General features: G+C 40.6%; 2 protein-coding genes across 4 annotated transcripts in view; one reads left to right on the forward strand and one right to left on the reverse strand.

The window, feature by feature from the left end:
- Positions 1-300: 300 nt before the first annotated feature.
- On the forward strand, positions 301-4,761 carry pdss1 (prenyl (decaprenyl) diphosphate synthase, subunit 1). Its single transcript, XM_083902002.1, has 11 exons — positions 301-461; positions 974-1,026; positions 1,153-1,285; positions 1,414-1,544; positions 1,703-1,844; positions 1,928-2,039; positions 2,572-2,681; positions 2,786-2,866; positions 2,953-3,066; positions 3,172-3,252; positions 3,840-4,761. Exons 1-11 carry the CDS (start codon positions 306-308, stop codon positions 3,978-3,980), a joined length of 1,254 nt encoding a protein of 417 aa, XP_083758128.1. The 5' UTR covers positions 301-305; the 3' UTR covers positions 3,981-4,761.
- Positions 4,762-4,906: 145 nt separating this feature from the next.
- The window catches only part of abi1a (abl-interactor 1a), a 45,940-nt gene continuing 29,663 nt past the window's right edge, over positions 4,907-21,183 (reverse strand). Inside the window, exons 4-11 of one of the 3 annotated variants that reach the window (XM_083901650.1) lie at positions 21,164-21,178; positions 20,434-20,537; positions 19,259-19,399; positions 15,314-15,414; positions 9,846-10,124; positions 8,313-8,399; positions 7,168-7,353; positions 4,907-6,759 (exon numbers count right to left, since the gene is read on the reverse strand). In XM_083901650.1, the coding sequence (XP_083757776.1) occupies positions 6,584-6,759; positions 7,168-7,353; positions 8,313-8,399; positions 9,846-10,124; positions 15,314-15,414; positions 19,259-19,399; positions 20,434-20,537; positions 21,164-21,178 (1,089 nt within the window). In that variant the 3' untranslated portion in view covers positions 4,907-6,583. The remainder of the gene's footprint in view (positions 6,760-7,167; positions 7,354-8,312; positions 8,400-9,845; positions 10,125-15,313; positions 15,415-19,258; positions 19,400-20,433; positions 20,538-21,163; positions 21,179-21,183) is intronic. The other 2 variants (XM_083901651.1, XM_083901649.1) reach the window with 2 other exon arrangements.

Here is a 21,183-nt window from a genome sequence, read left to right on the forward strand (position 1 = left end):
TTAACTGTGAGCTAACTAGCCATTAGCCTCATCCCGAACACTTACGCCCATGTAAAAAAACAAACAAAAAAACAACTGCCACCTGCAGTTAACACCTGACACTTATTTTTACCGTTTTAATAATGAAATATTATTGAAAGGAACCGAGTTAAATCTACATGAAATGCCTATTCTATTGAGTTTAAGGTAATACATGATGCTTCCTGTTTACATCTGCGTCATCAGTCCACGAGCGCCGACAGGTTTCCGGTTCCGCTCAGATTTGTAACTTGACGCGCAGTCGCGTGCGGCTGGGGGGTAACAACATGGCCGCGCCGTGGTGGAGGCACTGCCGCAGATGGAGTACAACCTGTTCGAGGGCGTGTTTCGCGGAAACCGTGCGGCATTTTAACGGCAGGGCAGCGGCTTTCCCGGCGTACTCTCCGGGCCGGGCGTCATGGATCTCCAGGCCGGGGAACGAGGTGAGTGCTGCGGCCGGCAGGAGTCAGGACACCAGGAAGAGAAATCTGTCAAACCCGGGAAGGTCATACACATCTACCGAGCCTTTACCCGGTGCCTCTGCCCCGTGGTGTGGTCTTAGCGGTTAACCGATTTACCCCCGTGTCTGTCGCTGTCACATTTCCTGACACAATAACTGTTTTGTAAGTTTGATTTTGCAAGAGTTTCCTGTGTTTTGTAATATTTACCGGAAATGAATGGGAACTTGTTGCAGGGTGGTGGTCGGTCCAACAGAAGCTGCTCCTAAAGGTCAAGACCTTTCACACTGACCTTCTTATCTTCAGTCACCTGTCAAGTTTTCATTCATTCATTTCACTTTGAAAATCTGCATCAGTACACCAGGAAAGTCTATATTTAAAAAGGATCGTCTGTTGTTTCAAAAGATAACTTTAACCAGGATTCAGAGAGTGGTGGAACTCGTCTTGTTTTCCTTGAATATTTGTTTTCTGAATGCTTTTTGTATGTTGTCTTAAAGGCACAGTCACCATCATATATGCAGGAGAACCTGAACATTTTAAACCTGAACAGGTGAGTTGTGATGAGATCCAACCAGGGATCTCAACTTTTCATGCTTATGCCGATGTATTTTTAATATATCATGAGTCTGACACATAATTCAGCGTGTTTCTTTTTTTTTTTTACGTCTCTCTTCAGACACGCGTCACGTCTGCAGTTTCCATCACTCCAGTCATGCTGTTGCAGAACGATACACAGCGACGCAAAGCTCAAAGATCCTTTCACGTTAGCCCAAAAAGACATGGCGACTTTATATGATGACATCAAAAAGGTACGTTATTTTTTTGACACGTATAGTTTGGAATCAATTTCTTTCAATTTCTGACAGAACTGACAGTGTAATTGTGTTTCTCTTATGGCTGAAATAAAAGACACACGTTTTCTTCCTTGAATTGACAGGAGCTGTTTGTGTCCAAAGAGGAGCTGAAGTATTTATGCGATTACTACTTCGATGGCAAAGGCAAAGCAATACGACCGATGATTGTTGTTCTCATGGCTCGAGCCCTCAACATCCACAGCAACAGAGCAGGGTGAGACTTTCACCACATTCACCTGAGCCTCTTTCACCCACACGACTCTCCCTCTCATAAGTGACCCGTGATTCAGTGACTGCAGTAAAGACTCGACCACGCCTCGTGACAGGAGTATTAAAGTTGTGATATGAATCATACGTGCCCGTGTCCTGCAGAGATTTGCTCCCGGGGCAGAAGGCCATCGCCATGATCTCAGAGATGATTCACACCGCCAGCCTCGTGCACGACGACGTCATCGATGGATCAGATAAGCGGCGAGGGAAGAGAACAATCAACGAAGTGTGGGGTGAAAAAAAGGTAAAAATCTGAAACTGGGATTCATCTGTTTGTTTGTTTTTTCTAATGGAAGGAAATGTTAATATTTATTTTTTTACTTTCAGGCAATCCTGGTCGGAGATTTCATCCTCTCTGCCGCCTCCATGGCTTTGGCTCGGATTGGAAACATCTCTGTGGTCAAAGTGTTGTCCCAGGTCATAGAAGACCTGGTCCGAGGTAAAGTAGAACACTTTGGGAATATTTGGTCATTTCTAACAGAAAAAGAAAACGTTCACATTTAAGAATGTATTTATTTTACGATTAATTTAGAAATCGAGTAATTGTTTCAAATAAAGCTGTCAAACATTAACGGTCGTTTAACGGCGTCAACGTTAACGCACGATGCGTTTCCATGACGGCTGACCGGAAAAAGACGTACACGGGTACGCTGGTTATTTGTAGCGCTGCTCTTCATTTAATAAACAGGAGCTAATGGAGCTAACTGGTAAACAGTCTCTGGTGTTGTGACACGTAAACATGACGCCATGTGCGTCTTTTTCCGGTCAGTCGTCATGGAAACGCGTCATGTGTTAATGTGCGTTAACCTATTGCACAGCACTAGTTTCAAACCAGGAAGAGTCATCACAGATAAAGATAGAATATCGATGTATTGCCCAGCCCTAATCATGCAAGTGGATTTAAAGCTTCATGTGAGAGTCTGTTAATATTACTTATACCGTTTTTAAGTCTAATTTCTCTTGTGTTCCAGGTGAATTCATGCAGCTGGGCTCTAAAGAGAACGAGAACGAGAGATTCAAACACTACCTCGAGAAAACCTTCAAGAAGACGGCGAGTCTTATTGCAAACAGTTGTAAAGCAGTATGTACGTTCTGTCTCCGCACAAATATCAAAGATATGGACAGACGACTCGGTCTCTGCTCCTGCTGTCTCTTGTTTGACTGCCTGTCCCTCGCTTGTTGAAGGTTTCCATCCTGGTCAACGCTGATCCCGACGTTCACGAAATCGCCTTCCAGTACGGGAAGAACGTGGGCATCGCTTTTCAGGTACGTCCAGACCTCGGTAATCCCATTCACTGGAATCAGATTAAACAGCGATTGGTAATCTGAGCGTGTCTGTGTTTGTCCCGTAGCTGGTGGACGATGTGCTGGACTTCACATCAGGAGCCAGTCATTTGGGGAAGCCCACAGCTGCAGATCTCAAACTGGGTTTGGCCACTGGACCAGTTCTGTTTGCTTGTCAACAGGTGAGACCAACATTTATCCTTCAGTCTGGAAACATCATGTTGTTGTTGTTTGTTTTAACACAGTCCATCAGTGTCATCTTCTGTCCTTTTGTTGGTGTTTTTTAGTTTCCTGAGCTTCATGCTATGATCATGAGACGTTTCAGCTCCAATGGAGATGTAGATCGAGCCTGGCAGTATGTCCTCAAGGTAGGACCAATCATTTTTGCAGATGAGGTCCTTTTAAATTATTTGAAACATTTGATATTTTTAGGACTTTAGACTGGAATGCGGGAAACAATGTGTTAAACTGTTCTTTTGTTGTTAATTTTAGTTAGTTTATTTGTTGTTCTTTGGATTAATTTAAGTCACTCATATTACTGATGAAGTAACTTGTGTGTCTTCCTGATTTTCTTTATCATATAGAGCAAAGACAACGGAAAATATTCACATTTTAAGAAGCTGAATAATCTGAGAGTTTTAATTATTAAAGAAAAATCTAACTAATTAACCAATGATCAAAATAGTTTGTGGTTAATTTGTTACAGACCTAAAGTTAGTTTCCTGCTGCAAGACACTGTACAACAGCAAAGTAAAGAAGTGAACAAAGTCTTTACATAGTGCACACTTTATCTGATGTAAAATGAATTAGGTTAAGTCCCTGGTCACCTTTATGTAATACACTGACTATTTTTAAGTTTCTCACATAAGTCTGCTTCTCCTGTATTGTCCCTTGCTAAAAGCACAGTGAACTACACATGTATTAGATGAAGACCTAGGACCTGTTTGTCTCGTAGAGCGATGGCGTGCAGCAGACAAACTTCCTGGCGCAGCGCTACGGTCGAGAAGCCATCAGACACATCAGTCTGCTGAGGCCGTCGGCGGAGAGAGACGCCCTCATCCGGCTCACTGAGATGGTGCTAACCAGAGACAAATAATGAACCTCCCTCTGCCGCGGTGTCGACTTCAAGGCAGCTACCAATAGTCGGCCAACTTCAAGACACACACGGACGCGGAGAGAGAGTGAGAGAAAGACGATGGACGTTTGGAGAAAACTCCTTGTGATGGTTTTAGTGCCAGCTTTGAGTGGAGAAAATGGCAGAACACTGAACCAAAAGCAATGGATCAAAACAGCAGTTAGACGTCTGTTTGAACTGTCGTTAATCATCCAAAATTGTTCAGACCTGGCAGTAACCCTGGTAGAATACAGAAGTGCTATTAAAGGTAGCATTGTTTGTTCCTCAGTTAAAATGAAAAAAGTCAGAGTTCCGATCACTAATGGAACACGGCATCTTCAGGATGGATTTGGAGTTACTTAATCTTGGATTAGTTGGGAATGATGTCACTGCCAGGTCTGAACAGGGTCACATAAGTATACAGCTGGTTTGCTCGTCGTGATGATTTTTGGAGGTTAATGTTAAACAATCAGATGCCACTGCTTCTAACAGTACTGTACCTGCAGCTGCGTCACAGTGTCACAGCGACTGTGATTTCAGTCCCCGATCTGTGGAGCCGCTGCACCATCTGTGAAAATTCCACATAACATGCACATGCTGTCGCCGGTGTGTCCGTCCGGATCCGCGCTCGAGTCTCCTCCGAGATCCTTCCACACCTGAAAAGGCCCAACGGTCACGTCTCCTCTTTGACATGTGAAATGTTGGGGGCGTTGACGCTGTAACACAAAGTGTCCTGCAACGACAGAGGCCTTAACATCTACAACTGTGCGCTCAATAAACCAATTCTTTTTTGTTTTTTATTTAAAACCAACCTTTTGCTTCGTCCTCATTTCTTCCTGAAAGTGACCACACACACACATATGCATGTTGTACATAGAATTGTTTATTATAAAAGACTGTACATTCATTTCTCAATCAACACTTTATATGTACAAATGAAGGGCAGGCAGAGAGATAGATTTCAATAATTTCTACCTAATTGTTTTTATGTTTAATTATTTAATTGGAAATACTAAAGAAAAGACGGGGGAAAAAAATGAAGGCGTTATCCTGAAATGCAACCACTGCGAGAAAGACGTTGGATGATGATGTTATGGAGACCTGAGTGAAAGCTAATGTTGATAGGAGTTAAATATGTACAGCCCAGAGGATTTAATGTTTCAAATCGTTCAACGCGGTCCTCGAGCTCGGAGCAGGTCGTCGTTCGCTTTGAGGAGATTCAGGAGGTATTAGAGTTGTGTACTGGTCGACGGTGTGTGTTAATGTCTGAATTGTCGCATGGCAGTGTTTAGTACGGTAAAATCCAGCTATTGTCACTGCACCACCAGGTACCAACATGATCCAACTGACGTTTTTTTTTTTCTGATTAGCATCAATGACAGTGATGTGACAGAATTTTCAAAATAAGACGTGGCAGGAAAGGGGGAGAAATGTGCTCTTGATTTTAAAAATTGGATCTAAATGCAAACGAGAGAAAATTCAATTTCACTTCTATGACTTTAAAGCAACACTATGCAACTTCTTAATACCTTAAACGCAGAGTGCTAATGCTAAGATCTGCCCAGATCAGGTTAAGATTAATGTATTCTTAATGTTAGCTACATAAATACAATTTGATACTCTTCTTCTATGTCTTATGCAATTATGAATGGAGCAGTACCACCAGAAACTGTAGGGGGCCAATAGTTGAAGGGACACGATTGATGTCAGGAATTAAGTTAACTCTGTGCTGCCCTCTAGTGGATGTATTTCTTAACTGTGCTGTTTTGAAGGGGGCAACATATATGAGTCTTGTTTAGTAATGTGGAGGGGCGTTTGCTGCAGTGATATCACTGCCAAGAGTTGCATCGTGTTGCTTTAAGCGCGCAACTCCTCTGGAATTCCTGACCGGTATCAAAAAGTTCTGTGAAAACAACAGTGGAATAGAAATTAAACAAAAAAAAATGTTGTGAATACACTTACAAAATAATGGAAGCATAATGGCAATAAACAATAAAGTTACGTTATTTTTTTTGCATGCTTGAACGCCAAGACTGATCTTCAGGAGTAATGGTTACCGAGACATTTTTACAGTATTTTACCATTAACGGTATCTAAATTTGGGAAATGATGGACAGGCCACACGTTTGTTTTTCCGCACCAATGGGCCTCGTGGCGTCGAGGAGAAATGACGTCGTATTAACGTTCACTGAATTTACACTGAAGTGGCTGCAGCTCACTCTGTACGTTTTATTTTCTGCGCAAACAAATCTTTGTCCAGGCAGGATGTACCAACTGACCATCCTCCAGCTGCGAGCGCGTGCAGTCCAGCTCTTTTGTTGTTTTTACATATTCCGTAAATGCCCCGCCCATATAACACCAAAATAAACTAAATAGATATTAATTTTAATTTTATTTGCAATCATTTAGAGAAAGAACATTCTGTCATATCAAAAAAAAAAGAAAAGAAAGAAAGGGATCATACATTTGTGTCTAAGCGTCTCGGGAGGACGAGTCACGACTGTTGCTGCGTGTGTCTCTCTTGGTGGACTACGATACGACTGAATAAATAGACTGTACTGTTAGCGGCGGCGGCGACGTCCTCTTCAGTCGGCGTAGTGCATGATGCTCTCCACGTAGTTGCCGGGGAACAGGCCGGTGACGCCGTTGCTGACGCCTTCGAACCAGCCGTCGTCGTTCTTCTTGACGACGTAGATGATCGACCCCTCCATGAAACTCAACTCGTCGTCCTTGTCCTGGCAGTAGTCGTAGATGGCAACCACTGAAATCACAGAGGGAGGCTTTAGTCTATATAGTCTATATTAGACGAAATATGCTTGTTTTTCTGGATATTAACACTCTAGGTTTTACTAGATATTAACAGTTGATACAGTATTCTAGTTTTCCTGGATATATTAATTAGGAATGCTGAGTCTGCATTCTTGTTTTTCTGAATATTATTAGTCAGAATCATCATTTTCAAATACAATTTTCCAAATATTTTTGCTCAACTTTGTGTAAATTTTACGCACATTCTTTATGTGAAATTCATCTTAAAATGAGTAGATCGATCTTGGTAAGTAAAAGCTAATTTTCCCATCGACTTCCATTAAAAATAGCCAGTGGAGTTGCCCCCAATGGCTAACTGCATTCAGAACAACAGTAAAAGTGAGTAAAAATTTGAGCAAACCTTTCTCGATGTAGATCTTGGGAGCCCAGTTTGGGTCTCCGTCGGCGTAGGGGTCGTTGTAGTGAACGACGGCAGCGTCCTCCTCCTCGTAATCCACGGGAGGGGGAGGCGGCGGCGGAGGAGAGTCGTCAAACATGGGCATGTCGTCCGGAGGCGGCGGAGGAGGAGGAGTGGGAGTATCGGCAACTGATGGAGCAGAAAACACAGGAAGTCAGATCTTCACTCGCGCTGGGTGTCAGGAGGTCAGAGGTCGACATGCAGCGGCTGAGTCATGCAGAATGAATGATAAAGGCATGCAGAACTGTGTGTGTATGTACAGTTATGCATTACATTAAACCCAGTTTGAGATCTGCATCACTGTTAACAACATATATAACATGTTTATTGCTTTGACTCTTTGTTCCAGTAGCAGAGATTACGTTGCTCTTACATGCGGAGTCATGCTTTTTAGTGCATTTCAGTTTTGTATGACAACATCCACATTAGGAGAAAATCTATAATAATGAATTTTATGTTTGTTTGTTTTTAAACTATAATTACTAGACCTTATCATTAATTAATGTCCACCACTGATGAACTGAAGTAACTTTCAATCGAGAAACAAACCAGCAGGGGGCAGCAAAGGCTCCCATCTTCTCCAAACCTGGCCTTCAGTGAACTTTGGCTTTTTTTCCACCTCAAAAGTATGATAAATCGTGGCTTAAATCTACAGAGTTAATGATAAATTAATTGACCACTAGTTTCATAATCAACTACTGGATTTACTTTTTTTTTAGTATTTGCTCTGCTATTGCAGTTAACTGAATGTCTTTGTTTTGTGGACAAACACAAACATGATCAATATACTTGATTTAAGGTTTGGGAAATGTGGCCCAAACCACTACACGTTTAATCTAAAGAAAATCCAGAGAATAATTGTTAGTCGATGCTCTAATTTCATACATGAACAAGATTCTACCATTAACTATATCATCAAAAAATAAACTTTTCTCTATGACATGGCTCTAAGGAGGCACATTCTTCGTGGTGCGAGAGGTTAGTAGAAATCGATCTCAGACACACAGACAACAAGATGGAAAGGAACAGTGCATGCTGGGTGAGGAAGAGGAGATGGAGTGTGCGCGTCTTTTTGCCTCATCACTTACTGCTCTCCTGCATCCTGGCCACAAAGCCAGTCAGAGGAATCTGTGGAGTCAGCTGGGGCATGGGGGGAGGAGGAGGAGCGATAGACACTGAAAGCCGACAAAAGAAACGACAAGAGAAGCAGAGACAGAAAAAAAATAAATGAATAAAAAGAAAACATCAGTCACCAAGAGAGTGAACCCTAATACCAAGCCAAAAAGAGAGAGAGACTCAGGAAATACTGTGAGCTTGTGAAAACTGAACAGACAGAGTGATGTGCAGCAGTGACAGTGAGCAGTGGAATGCTGAGTCACTCAAATAAAACTGATCGTGGAGTATTTTGTCATTGGGGAGAAAAAAAAAATTGTCACGGCAACAGATCAGACATATGTTATTCAGATTTTAGTGTTTGGTGGGGAGATTTCTCACAGTATCTCAGGATCAACTGTAGATTTTGTTAAATTTCTCATCAATCTTATTTAGGCAAGTCCTGACAGCAGCCACAGGAGGGCACTGTTTGACTCGTCATGGCATTTAACCTGAACCCCTGCTGCTGAACTCTCCCTAAAACCAGCTGTCGATTTTCCCTCACATTAGGGAACACAATAATCCTTAATGATTTTGGTAAAATGTTCCGCTCAGTAGATGATAATCTTATCAGGGAGTCAAGTATTTAATTATCATGTGATCTGTATCATCTGGTGTGATAGACAAAAGGTGCAAACACATGATGAAACTCATTGTAATAAAATGCTTTCACCCACACACATCTGGACGTCATCTGGCTCACACACGATGATCTGATGTCAGTCAGGTGCAGACGCGATTTACACGGCGTGACTGAATCCGGACGCAAGATAAAAAGTTCACTCGACTCTAAATCTTTCTTCTCTCTTAAACTGCGAGTCGTGACACAGCAGGAGAGAGTGCGTGTTTTTTTTTTTTCAAAATGTAATTAAAACTGAATCAGTCTCAGATGTTGCACTGCTGGTCCTGTGTGCGACGTACCAGCTCCACTGAGAATGCAACGCAGGCAAAAAAAAAACATGATACTTGGTGTCTCAAAAGCCACACTAATGTCTAAAATTGCTGCCTTATTCAATGAAAGGTGATGAGTAAGACCAAACACTGGAGAAAGGTTAAAGGTCCATGAATTGGACGTTGCGTGTCTCCAGATCCTGATCACACATCAGAAGTCTCACAACTGAGAGTCTAAACTCTAGCACGTTATAATTTAAAGACGACAAAGCTTTAATTACGCAGAGTGAAATATGTTCACGAGTACACGAGATGCCTAAAGTGACATAATTAGCAGAGACATTGACTTGTGTTTTATCTGCTGCAGAATTCAAGAACAAGGTGTTCAATTTTAAGATTACAAAAGGCCTTAATGTGCACTTTTAGAGTTAAGAGAAATGTCAATAATTCTGATTAAAGCTCGACTTTCAGAAATCAGTCACTCACTTTCAAATAACAGACTGTGGCTAAGACGGTTAACTGATTTTAGTTCTGTGCATAATTTGGAGTAAAGTAAATCACAGACATGAGGGCCTTACTTGAGTTCTGGCCGTAACCAGGAGTGCCTCCGTTAATGTGAGGCTGTTGCTGCTGTTGTTGTTGTTGTTGTTGCTGTAGTTGCTGCTGCTGCTGCTGAAGTTGCTGCTGCTGCTGCTGCAAGGAGAACTGGGAAGTGACCGACGGCGCTCGGCGGTAGGTGCCAGTGGCCGAAACCATAGAGACAGAGGAGTTGGAGGAGTTGTGCCGCGAAATCTGCCGCGAGATGGTTCCAAACTGGGACATTGGAGCGGGACCCAGACCAGGCCCAGGGGCCACAGCTAGAAACACCCAAAGACATGGAGGGAGGAGAGGGAAAGAGAGGATGACGAGGGTTAAAAGAGGGAGAGAGGTGGGAGAGGGTGAAGAAAAGGCACCCAAATCATGAGTTAGCAAGCATGATGTGAGCTTTGACAAACAGATCAGAGCCCAAATAAACAAAAAAAAATCAGAGGAAGCAATGCAATGCAGATTGTAAACCGATGATATTGTTACATTTCATGAAGGAAAATGAAACACAGGAGTCCCAGGATGTTAACAGAACAAACCCTGCAGGTCATGTTTCTTTCAGCACAAAGCAGAGCAGCAACAGAGCATCATTCATCCAACTCATCTTTCACTTTTCAACAGCGAAAGTTTCATTTTTCTCACTCTAATTATTTTGTGCACGTGACGATAAATGTCTCGTGTCATATTGATCCAGAAACACAATGTGTGCGTCAAAGACAGGAAGAGGACACAGAGAGAAGACAATCTAGATGCTTCATGGCCTTGATGCTGCTTTTTATTATTATTTTTAAATAATGATTAGACTAAAGCGCAAAACAAAACCGTTTAGAATTATTGCAGCATCCACTGTGAACAAATATTCAAAGGTTATAAAGATAGTGTGGGCGTGTGTGAAGATGGAGACGAGGAGGTTAAAGGCCGGCCTGCTCGAGTATTTCCTGTTCATATTTCTAAATATCACACAGCGTCTCCAGGGAGGCCCTGTGCTCAGATAGGGATGGGTGGGACGAGAGGAAGTGAAGATTTAGAGGAACACAATCACCTAAATGAGCTTCTCTGTAGTTACATGGGCAGAAATGTTGTTTACTGTGGATGAAAATGTGGTGTTGAAGAATGTACATTTTTACTGGAGCAGCTTTTTTTAACTCAATATGACACGTATATTAGTCTTTAACATTGTTTCGGCGCTTCATTAAGTCTTACAGATGAGCTCCATTAATGTATGTGCACAAACCCAGAACATTCTATTTCACATTACAGGTATAACTGAGGCTAACTTAAAAAAAAAAAAAGAAGAGGTACAGTGTGTAGTATTCAGCAGCATCTACTGGTGAAGTTGCATATTGCAGCTGGATGTTTCTCACCCTTCTCTCCCAAGCATGTCGGAGAAACTATGGTAGCCTACAGGTCTCATTAAAAATCAAAAGGTGTTTAGTTTGCATATGAAAAAGATGGTGCTGAAGAAGATCATTTCACTTCAATCTGATGTAGCTTCGATGTCAAAACTGCAGAAAAACAGGGTTATCAAATAAAAGAGTGACATACCGTACCTGTGCTGAAGAAGCCTCATAGGCCTTAAAAACATCAACATGTTTTATGTGACTCTACTGGTGCAGCATCACATTTGTCAGGTTTTAGTTCATGTCCTTGAATTTTTGAGGTTGTAAACATGGATAGAAACAGATTCAATATTTCTTGACATACAGCGAACAGCTGCTTGAGACTAAATTTAAAAAACAATTCTGAAGTTGATAATTGACTGCATCTTGATTTTAGTTGAAAGGAGACTTCTTTATCAGCCAATAACGGACAAATAAAGAAGTAGAAAGTAGATCACCACCACCACACAGGATGAAGACCCAATTTAAAAAAAAAAGCCAGTGCCTTTTTTTATATATGAAAACCACACAGTAAAGGCAGAGCAAACAGAACTTGTTTTGTTTTTAAACAGAAGCAGGTATACAGTTTGTTCACACTGCAGGGCAAGCAAACACAGAGCTGAACAGCCAGCATATTTTGGCTGATGTGTTTGGGTCAACAAGTTTATTGGCCGAGAGAAAGTACTAAAGTTCTTTCATTTGATTAAATATGCTTGCCTAGTAAGCACATAGTTTTTTAATTGTTAGGAGTGATATATTCTGCCAGTTTGTAAACCACTCACACCACATTCCATTGAGAAAATCATCATATTTTTTTTAGCTATTTGTTGCCTCATTCGGTAAGTTTGTGTCACTTAGATAATTCAAAACAAAGGAAATCAATCGCAGAAGTCTCAAAATAACATATTGGAAATTAATAATGGAGGCAGCAGTGGCTCAGCAACTCCTGCGTGATGATGATTTTCTGAATGGATTTTGGTGTGGGAAAGTGAGCGGTGACACAAGCTTCACAAAAGGCTGTTTAACAGAGAGGAAACGTGGAAAACATCTGATTTTCTGTGCGTCTTCTCTGGGAGCCATGTTCGTGAGGGTGCGCCTGGTAAAGTCAGTAGTGGTCGTATCTCATACATACATTAAAAAAACAAGATAATCCAAGCTATATCTTCGTATGAATTTAAACAAACGCATCATAATGTAACTGGCTGCAGCTCCATGACTCTAATGATGAAGACGAGCCTCTTTAGTTGCAGTGTGTACAAACAGACACCCACTCATATTCACCACAACCCAATCATTTTGTGCCACCTCCACCGTGAGAAGATCATAACAGACGTGCTGATTTGTCCACCCCGCCACACAGCAGAGACGTCAGGGTTCGGAATAGTCTCACCTAAGGGTGGTGGTAGTGGAGGTGGTGGTGGCGGCGGAGGTGCTGGGGGCCCGAACCCCATGATGGGAGGAGCAGGTGGAGGTAGAGGAGGGGGAGGAGGAGGAACTCCCGGAGGAGCACACATGGGCGGGACTGGAAGGAGTGTTTGCATTTTAGTTTAAACCGTGAAAGCTGCCTCCTGCACCTTGACTCTGTTACATAACATCACTTTGCTCAAGAACACTGTGGCGGTGGGGGAGCACTTTGACTCCACACACCCTGACACAAGTCTCTGTGGTAAGAAATGAGTGTTTCCATGGCGACCAGCTGGTAATGGAGAGCTGTGGTGAGTCTTCTGTTGCTGGCAACGAGGCCAAACAGCTACTTCAACCAGAAACACAAATGTGGTCAGTCCCTCCAGGAATTTGCAATCAACACAAATTCAACCAATTACCGTGACTTTTTAATGCAACCTTGCATTTTTGCCAAATCACCGCAGCCTTTGACCAAAGCTATATAGTTTTTCTACAAGGCAAATCACTCATTCATCATGGGTCATGTCAAGAGACAGGACAATACCATTTACACAGGGAGATGTTGCATCCAGCTGTTGCAGGACACTCAAACTCATGATCAGCATTACATACTGTATATGTAGGGCGGCAGCTGACAATTATTTTCACTACTGATTAATCTGTCCATAATTATTTAGATTTATTTATTAGTTGTTTGGTCAATGAAAGGTTAGAAAATGTTGAAAATTGTAGATGGGTGTTTACCAAAACTTAAAATAAAGATGTCCTGCTGCATATCTCATTTTAAAACCACAAACCAAATCAATTAGTCATCTATTAATCTTTGCAGCTCTACATACAGCAACAACATAATTTTTACTAGTTGTATGCTCATTTTGACTTGTAAAAGGTAAAAAATATGTAGATATATTGTTTAAATTGCTCAGGACAGTATAGCCGTGTTGTTAGCCTTTTTTATTTTACATTATATGGAAACATAAATCATTGAAATAATATGCATTTTAAAAAAACAGCAGCAAAATCTGGCATTTTTGGTCACAACAATCACAAAAACAGGCTGCAGAATCCCCGAAGCACTGATATGTAAATCTCTGGCACGTGTATAGTGTGATGTAGTACTACGAGAAGCCTACGCGTGTTGCTATGTGGTAGTTACTGTTTCACTGTACAGGCACATCACAACATGGCCTATTTACACAGTAAGATAGAGAATGAGCTGTGCTTAGAACACAAAGGGTCTCTGCATAATCCCTGCCTGGTAAACACAGGCTTTGTGTCGTGTTGTCTCACGATCTGCAAATACATCATTCATTTTTGCCTCGTCGAGTGGTGACTATAACTCTTATCTCACGCTTTAAAAAAAATTAAAAAAAATAAATAAACATATCTCCTCTTTTCGGTGCTCCATATTTCATACACTTTCCCTGAGGGCTGTGCTCCATATACAAAATAAATCCTGATCTAATTAATTTTAGTTCTTAGACAAAAGAAGTCATTTGAAAACATCACCATTTTAAGATTTGATGAACATTTATCCAACGCTTTCTGACATATTATGGACCAAACAACTTATCGATAAAACAATATTAGGATTAATCAATGAAAATAGGAAGAAGATCATTAGCTGTGATATATTTATGCATTTAAGACCGTTATGCCTCATATTTAAGGGATGTTTTTTCTCTGTTTACAAAGTGTTGTTATTCGTCTACAAAGTCAGTATTTTTTTTTATTGTGATAATGTTTTTGGACATATCACCCAGCCCTACTTTTGCTCCAGCCAGCATATTCAATGTGTGTATGTGTTTTTTTTAATGGCATCATATACAGATAAGGACTTGTGGTGCATACTTAGAGGCAGTATGTAATCTTGCATGGCAGTTATTCCATCTGTGGTTTCTTTAAGTGCATAAAAGTAAACTGGCTGAGGCAAGACAGGTATGTGCACTCTGCAAACAGCTTAGCCGTGTGTTGACATGGTTAAGCTGCCTGTTACTGTTTGGAAATTCTAAGTCATCCCTTTTTCCTCAGGTCAAACAGTAAAAGAAAAAAAATTGATTGTGTATCACAGCAGATATTTGCTAATAAAACAATTATATTTAAAATAGTCTTGTCAGGACAGAAACTCACTTAAACCAGAGTTGGAGCAAAGGGAAGGATGAATATCTAATTTAACCATATTTAGCAACTTTGTAACACAGTTTCATTGCAGGATTTTCAAAAAGCAAACTGAGAAAAGAAAACTGGTTGAGTATAATCCTCCAGAATCCAGTCAGTATTTCAGAATTCACAAACCCTGACACAGGATTTCAAAACCACTGCCACTTCAGTAGCATAAGCACACTAATATACTTTTACTGTTACAGTTGCACTTCTGTCTTATTTGTTTCATGTTTAGTCCGTCGTACACAAAGAGCAGGGGTCTCAAATTCAAATGAACTGGGGTGCCAAAGAACATCTAGTCTGGGCAGGAAGGGGCCGGTATATCATGATACTCCATTATGATATGAAAATAATTACATTTGTGACGATATTTCACAGAATTTCAAAAATAAGTGTTTGATATATGAATCTATAAATACCAAAAACAGACAGAAATAACTCATTATAACTCGACTTTAAGTGAATGCAGCATGACTTCCCATGTTAGTGCAGTAAGTAGTAGAATCAGTGCTCACCTGGTCCTGGCGGTGGAATGGAGGGTGTAGGCACTGCGATGGGAATGCCGATTCCACTGCTGCCGCTGTTCTCCCTGCTGCTGCTTCCCCCACTGCTTCCACTGCAGAGACAGAAGAGAAAGGGGACATGGGTTTATTCAGGGCAACCTGCTCAGCATAGACACACCAGGTGTATATACATGTGTAAAGACTCCACTGCATCTGAGCTTTTGTCCTGTTTATAACAATAAAACTGCAAATATCACAATTTTGTTTTTACTAGAACTCTTACATTTTTTGTATATATGTCCATACTGATTGACTCATGCTGTGTCAGCTTGTTAAGGCTGAGCTGCAGAGAGACACACCCAGGTGAGCCAGACAACAGACACTCTACTGAAGATTCAGGTCATAAATCAGCATAACAGACTAAACAGGAAAGGATCCAAAGTTTTAATGTATATTTTTTTGATTGATTGATTTGTTTATTCAAGTGTCAAACACCATGGTGCCCAGCCCTCATGGGCTTATTAGACACTACAATCATTTCTCAGTTATTTCCAGATACGATATAATGTATAACTTAATTTAAGTATTATGTGGGCCCTCACAGCCACTATGCTGTGGGACAACCCCATGGTTGTGCCAGACCTGCCACACTGGTCGTCCCAGTCCAGCATCACTCTCATCTCACTCACACACACACACACACACACACACACACACACACACACACACACACACACACAGGTGAGCTTGAAGCTCACTTGTTCATAACTGAAAAAAAGCTACCCTCCCTGGAGCCACAAAGTAAATTCTACACTAAAATGAACAAAGTTTATTCTTAGAATGTTATGACTTTACACAAGTGAGAAGAATGGACTTCCATCTTAGCCCAGAGAATAATGTTACGATGAAAAGACTCAGAGCTGCTTTCCTTCAAAGCCTGGACATTGTTTATGAGGCTTTAGATGTGCAAAAAAAACCTGGAGCATCTAAAGAGCATCCTAAAGAGGATTAACATGAGGTCCTCTGTAATCTAACATAATATGTGATTTTAGTTTCACGGTCTTGTCGAAGAATTGCAAAATTAGGACAATTTCTTAAAATTGACATTGGTCGACCTCTAGTACAGATGTCAAAATGTAAAAAAATATATAGGGCAGTTGAAATATTTAACCTCTGCAGTTCTGCCTCCCTGCAAGTAAAAACAGTTCCATTTATATAATAAATACAGTTAAAAAGCTTGGATTAAGCCTTGGATTAGGAGACAAACTTAAAGTGATTCTTTAATTATTTTCTAAAAGAGTATTTGAGATAAACCATAGGTTAAGACAGGAAATTACAGCAGAGGAAGAGAGAGATGGTGTTAGTTGGAGGATGTTGTGGTTCACGGCTCTGTAACCCAGGCAACTTCTAATCACTGGTAAAATAGTTTAAATGGAGGAAGGATGACAACGAGTAAATGGGGAGACAAACAGTTGTTTGGGCAGGCCATTGTTTTTGTATAGTTACATACACATTATACAGTACAGTGTGTGTATATATATATATATATATATATATACACACACTGTACATTCATCCATTATCCTCTGAACACTTTATCTTGGGTGACTGATGTTATCCTCTCAGCTGATCTTGTCAGTCCCCATTTTTCAATTAAAAACTAAAGGTGACAGAGCTTTTTCCTCTGCCCCAAAGCTCCAAAGATCTGGAATAATCTCCAGTCCTCTATCACAACGGATACTTTTAAATCTCCTTTTTTTTTTTTTCAATCATGCTTTTAATCCTGGTGTCGTCTGATTCTATGTAACTGTAAATGTGTTATTTGTTACTTGTACTTTGTCTTATTTTGATTTGGTCTAAACCTTTTTGGCTTAACTCCTGCTTTGAATGTGTTTCATATATAAACAAGACTTGAGTTGACAAATCAAGTATTTGGATTAAAATTTCCATCCAGAAAGAATCTGAGTTAGAATTCAAGTTTTTGTGACGCAACACTTGAAAAACAAACATTTATAAAACAGATTGCATTACCAGGCCTCTGCAGTGAGGACATTTTCTTGAAACAGTGATACCTGCATGAGGCAGATAACAGCGGGGAAACAAAGACACTGTTTGGTTATTGAATTTTGGCTTCTGTCGAGGATGACAGAGATTGATGAGCTAAAAAAAAAAAAGAAGCACAGCCAAATGTGTAATCCAATAGTCATGCCACAGCAATATCAGCAGGGCGGCAGAGTCTGAGTCTGCTAAAGTAATATTAGAGCAGATGAGTAACAGTGATGTGGCCTGTGTGTTTTCTTGTTGCCCCACAAGGCCATTAATTACACACAGACAACCTGGAGTTTGGATTTCATTGAGAAAAGAAGCAGCAGCAGCTCTGACAACAGACAGCAGCTCCCGTACAAACACACACGAGCCGGGGGAGAGAAGTGGTGAGAGGCGAGGGTAGGCAAAATACAAAGTTATGTAATATTTATGAGCATCACAGTCAGCGTAATAAGCTTTTTAGCTAATGAGGCAACTTCACTCACTCGTAACTCACGTTTGATCACAGCGTCCGCAGCTTTTTCTGCGCTGGAGAATTTTGGGAGGCGTGTCCAAGGGTTTTGAATGCTGCAGTTGCTTTTCTTTTTTCTTTTTAAACAGTATTTGATATCAAACGCTTTTACAGATATGAATCTGTGATTCAAGACTCAGTGAAAAACCAGTCAGACAAGTGCTGGATTTAGTGCAGCGACAGAGGGAGAGATGTGAGATGCTATAAGGCCTTACCCACAGTGAAACTCAACCTTTCCTAATCAATATTTTTGGTAAAACAGCATCAATTCAAGAAATAGCTTCATTCAAATGAAACCACACGAAAACAACCACAAAAATGGAGAAGAAGATGTTTTAGGGATCCCATAAACGCTTGTTACATGTGGATAAAAAGACAAAAGGACACGAAACATAGTAGCATTCTCATTTGTACAGGACCTAGAAGTTGGACATGAGATTCTGTTGGTTGGAATACTAAATCCACTCGTATCTTTACAAAAATGGGATAAAAAAGACAAATGCTAGATCTTACTTTCTATTAAAACCTGTGTCATCAGGCTGTCGATTTTCCAGACTTTCATCCATAAAACGAGTTCTGCAGGATTATTATCTTCAGTTTTATTGTGTCAGCAGGGGGCAACAATGTAATCGAATTGATATCAAGAGTCCAATAGTGAGCTGCTCCCTGCTTGATACTTTTAATTAATGGACTTATTTTTTTTTCCTGCTACAATCTGCTCCTTATTGGAGTATCATGATTTTGTATTTTCTTTTCACTATTTTTCTTTTACAACTTTTTGTTTTTGATAAATACTCGAACAAATATTGCAATTACACATAGCTAAAATGAACAAAAAGGATTGGTTCAGTGAGTCTGTTCTTTTAAAGATAAATATTTACCCCTGCATTAGGGCTGCAATTATTGTCAATCATTATTAGGCCAATGGTGTCCCAACTGCTGTTTTCAAGTGCTGTGCTGATGGAGTCACATTGTTTACGGCACTGAAATTCAAATCCAGTTATTTTCCAGTCTGCTATTTCACAGCTATAAAAAGATTTTCACAGGGACAAAAGCTTTTTTTTTTTTTACTGTGATTTTAATTATTTTACTGGTTAATGCAGTGCTCATCGGGATGGTGCTGGGATTTTATGATCATCAGTTAGAGACAGATTCCACCTATTTTTTTTTTTCCGTTACCTGAAGACCCTGTGCATCTTCGCCCTGTGTGGCAACACTGCAGTGTTCTCATTAAAATTAATGAGGCGCCTTTGTCTCCTCACTTTGTGCTGAGGTCATACTGAGCATGGTTTAGCAGTCAATTTACAGTCGTATAAAACTGTGAACAATAGTAATAAGCTTCTGTGTGAACGGGTGAATGAGTGTGTGCATCCTTTTTGTATCTGTCTGATCTCATTTACCTGTGTGTGCGTTGCCTCTGGTTGAGCGAAGCCGTGCGGCCGGGGCTGTGCTGGCTGCCCATCCGTGCAGGGCTGGTCATATAGTCGTTGGGAACTGTGGGCGGCTTCACCGGCTCCAGAGTCTTATAGGACGTGTTGCGGCTGCAGTAGTGTGAGAGAACGGGAAAACAAAGAACAAAATAATGATAAATCAAAGACAAAGAAACATCATAAATCAGATTCTAGCACCACTTTTGTGAGTGAGTGTTCACTGGAGCGTTGTAAATCCAGTTTATACAGCTGGATTCTGCAGAATGTGCAAAGTTTACTCGGATTAGAGTCGCCGCTCGCTGCTGCATCAGATGACAACTGGCGACATCAGCACATGACCCCTGTCTCGATTAGATGATGTGAATACATTTAGCATAAACTTCTACACTTTTTCCTGCATCCCCCAAAGTTCTTTTTCACATGCATATGACCAAACCCGATTTGAACAAGATACACATCCTGGATTTTTTTTCCGAGCCGAACAAATACCTGACACGGTTAGAGGAAGCTGAAACTTTTCTGACTGTAACGCAGGTGGTTGTTAGCCTCTATTTAGGGTTGTGATATTTGACAAAATGTATCATTACATACAGGAGGAAGCTACTACTGGCCCCATGAACACACACACACACATGCACGGATACACACACCTTATAAGTTATCACCAGCATTTATGAGCGCAATAAAATTTTAGACTAATCATTAAATAACAATTAGTTCTCCTTTCGTTACAGATGAAACTTAAACTGTATGAAATAACTCTTTACATAATCCACTCATCGTGGTTTATTTTGAGACAGTGTTGCGTTCACTGTCCCGCTTTAAACAGAAAAATTAGGTCAAATTACTTGGCGTTTTCTGCTTATTTTCACATATTTGTACTCGTTATGCATCTGTTTATTAAATTTCACACCGTATTTTCAACAGTGCTGAAAAAAAATACCATTAAAATTCACTTTATTTTACTCTCTCTGCTCTAATCACAAATGACACCGTTAACCGGTTAAAAATAACGTCCCATTGGCTCAGTTTGCCATTGAAGAAACAATCAAATTAACTTATGCACATGCCTTGTGTCTCTCCCACCATCAGTGTTTGATAATTAGTTGACTTTTATGATTTTATCACGGAAATGTGAATCTTACCCGAGGGTGCCACGCCCCGACATGGGAGGACTCGGTGGCTTCTGCGTTGGCGGATTGGTCCTCGATAGTGTTCCTCCTCTAATGGCCTGATTGTTTCCATGTTGCTGTGGTTTAAAGAAAAGAAAAGAAAAAAAAAGGAAGATCCTTATTCGAAACAGACAAATAACTTCAGACACAAAGAGCATGATTACTACTCGTGTGACAAGAATCAGATGTTGTAGGCTGCCCAGATAACAGCTCTTCACCAGCTGAACTGAGTTACGTAACGGCACCACAGCTTCATTCACTCAGTGTGATTGCAGTTTAGACACATTTGTGTTGTTACAGTACATTTTCTTGCATAACACCTGGAGCCTAAACTGCTTGTAATGTAAAAAAAAAATCATAACAAGCAAAACTTAGACAAGAATCAGCATAATTTACTTTGTTGCAGTATAACGTACAAAGCATAAAGAATATATAAGAGCTGTCTGGGAAGCCTACAAACACTTTAAATGAACTAATATACAGTTATGGACGACAACATGACGTGTAAATTAGACAACAACATGTACAAAAGGGGTCAACTGACAGGGAGGGAAGTGTATTCTAGATTTAAAAAGGACTACAGGTCAGTTAATGGGAAATAACATAGGAAGTCGTGACAATAATCACATGTAAAGGGGGTTGCAGGGGAGTTCTATCAATAATACATTACGGTAAAATGGGTCATGTGACAAACAAGACTTACCTTGGCTTTTAACCACTTAA

This window comes from Microchirus variegatus (genome assembly GCF_963457635.1).
Source record: "Microchirus variegatus genome assembly, chromosome: 15".
In the NCBI taxonomy this organism is placed as follows: Eukaryota; Metazoa; Chordata; class Actinopteri; order Pleuronectiformes; family Soleidae; genus Microchirus; species Microchirus variegatus.

What these genes read in the sequence shown, in the direction of transcription:
- pdss1 (XM_083902002.1), top strand. Translation starts at nt 306, where the DNA reads ATGGCCGCGCCGTGGTGGAGGCACTGCCGCAGATGGAGTACAACCTGT. An exon ending in ATCCACAGCAACAGAGCAGG is followed by an intron (nt 1,545 to 1,702) that starts GTGAGACTTTCA and finishes CGTGTCCTGCAG; the next exon opens with AGATTTGCTCCCGGGGCAGA. An exon ending in TTCTGTTTGCTTGTCAACAG is followed by an intron (nt 3,067 to 3,171) that starts GTGAGACCAACA and finishes GGTGTTTTTTAG; the next exon opens with TTTCCTGAGCTTCATGCTAT.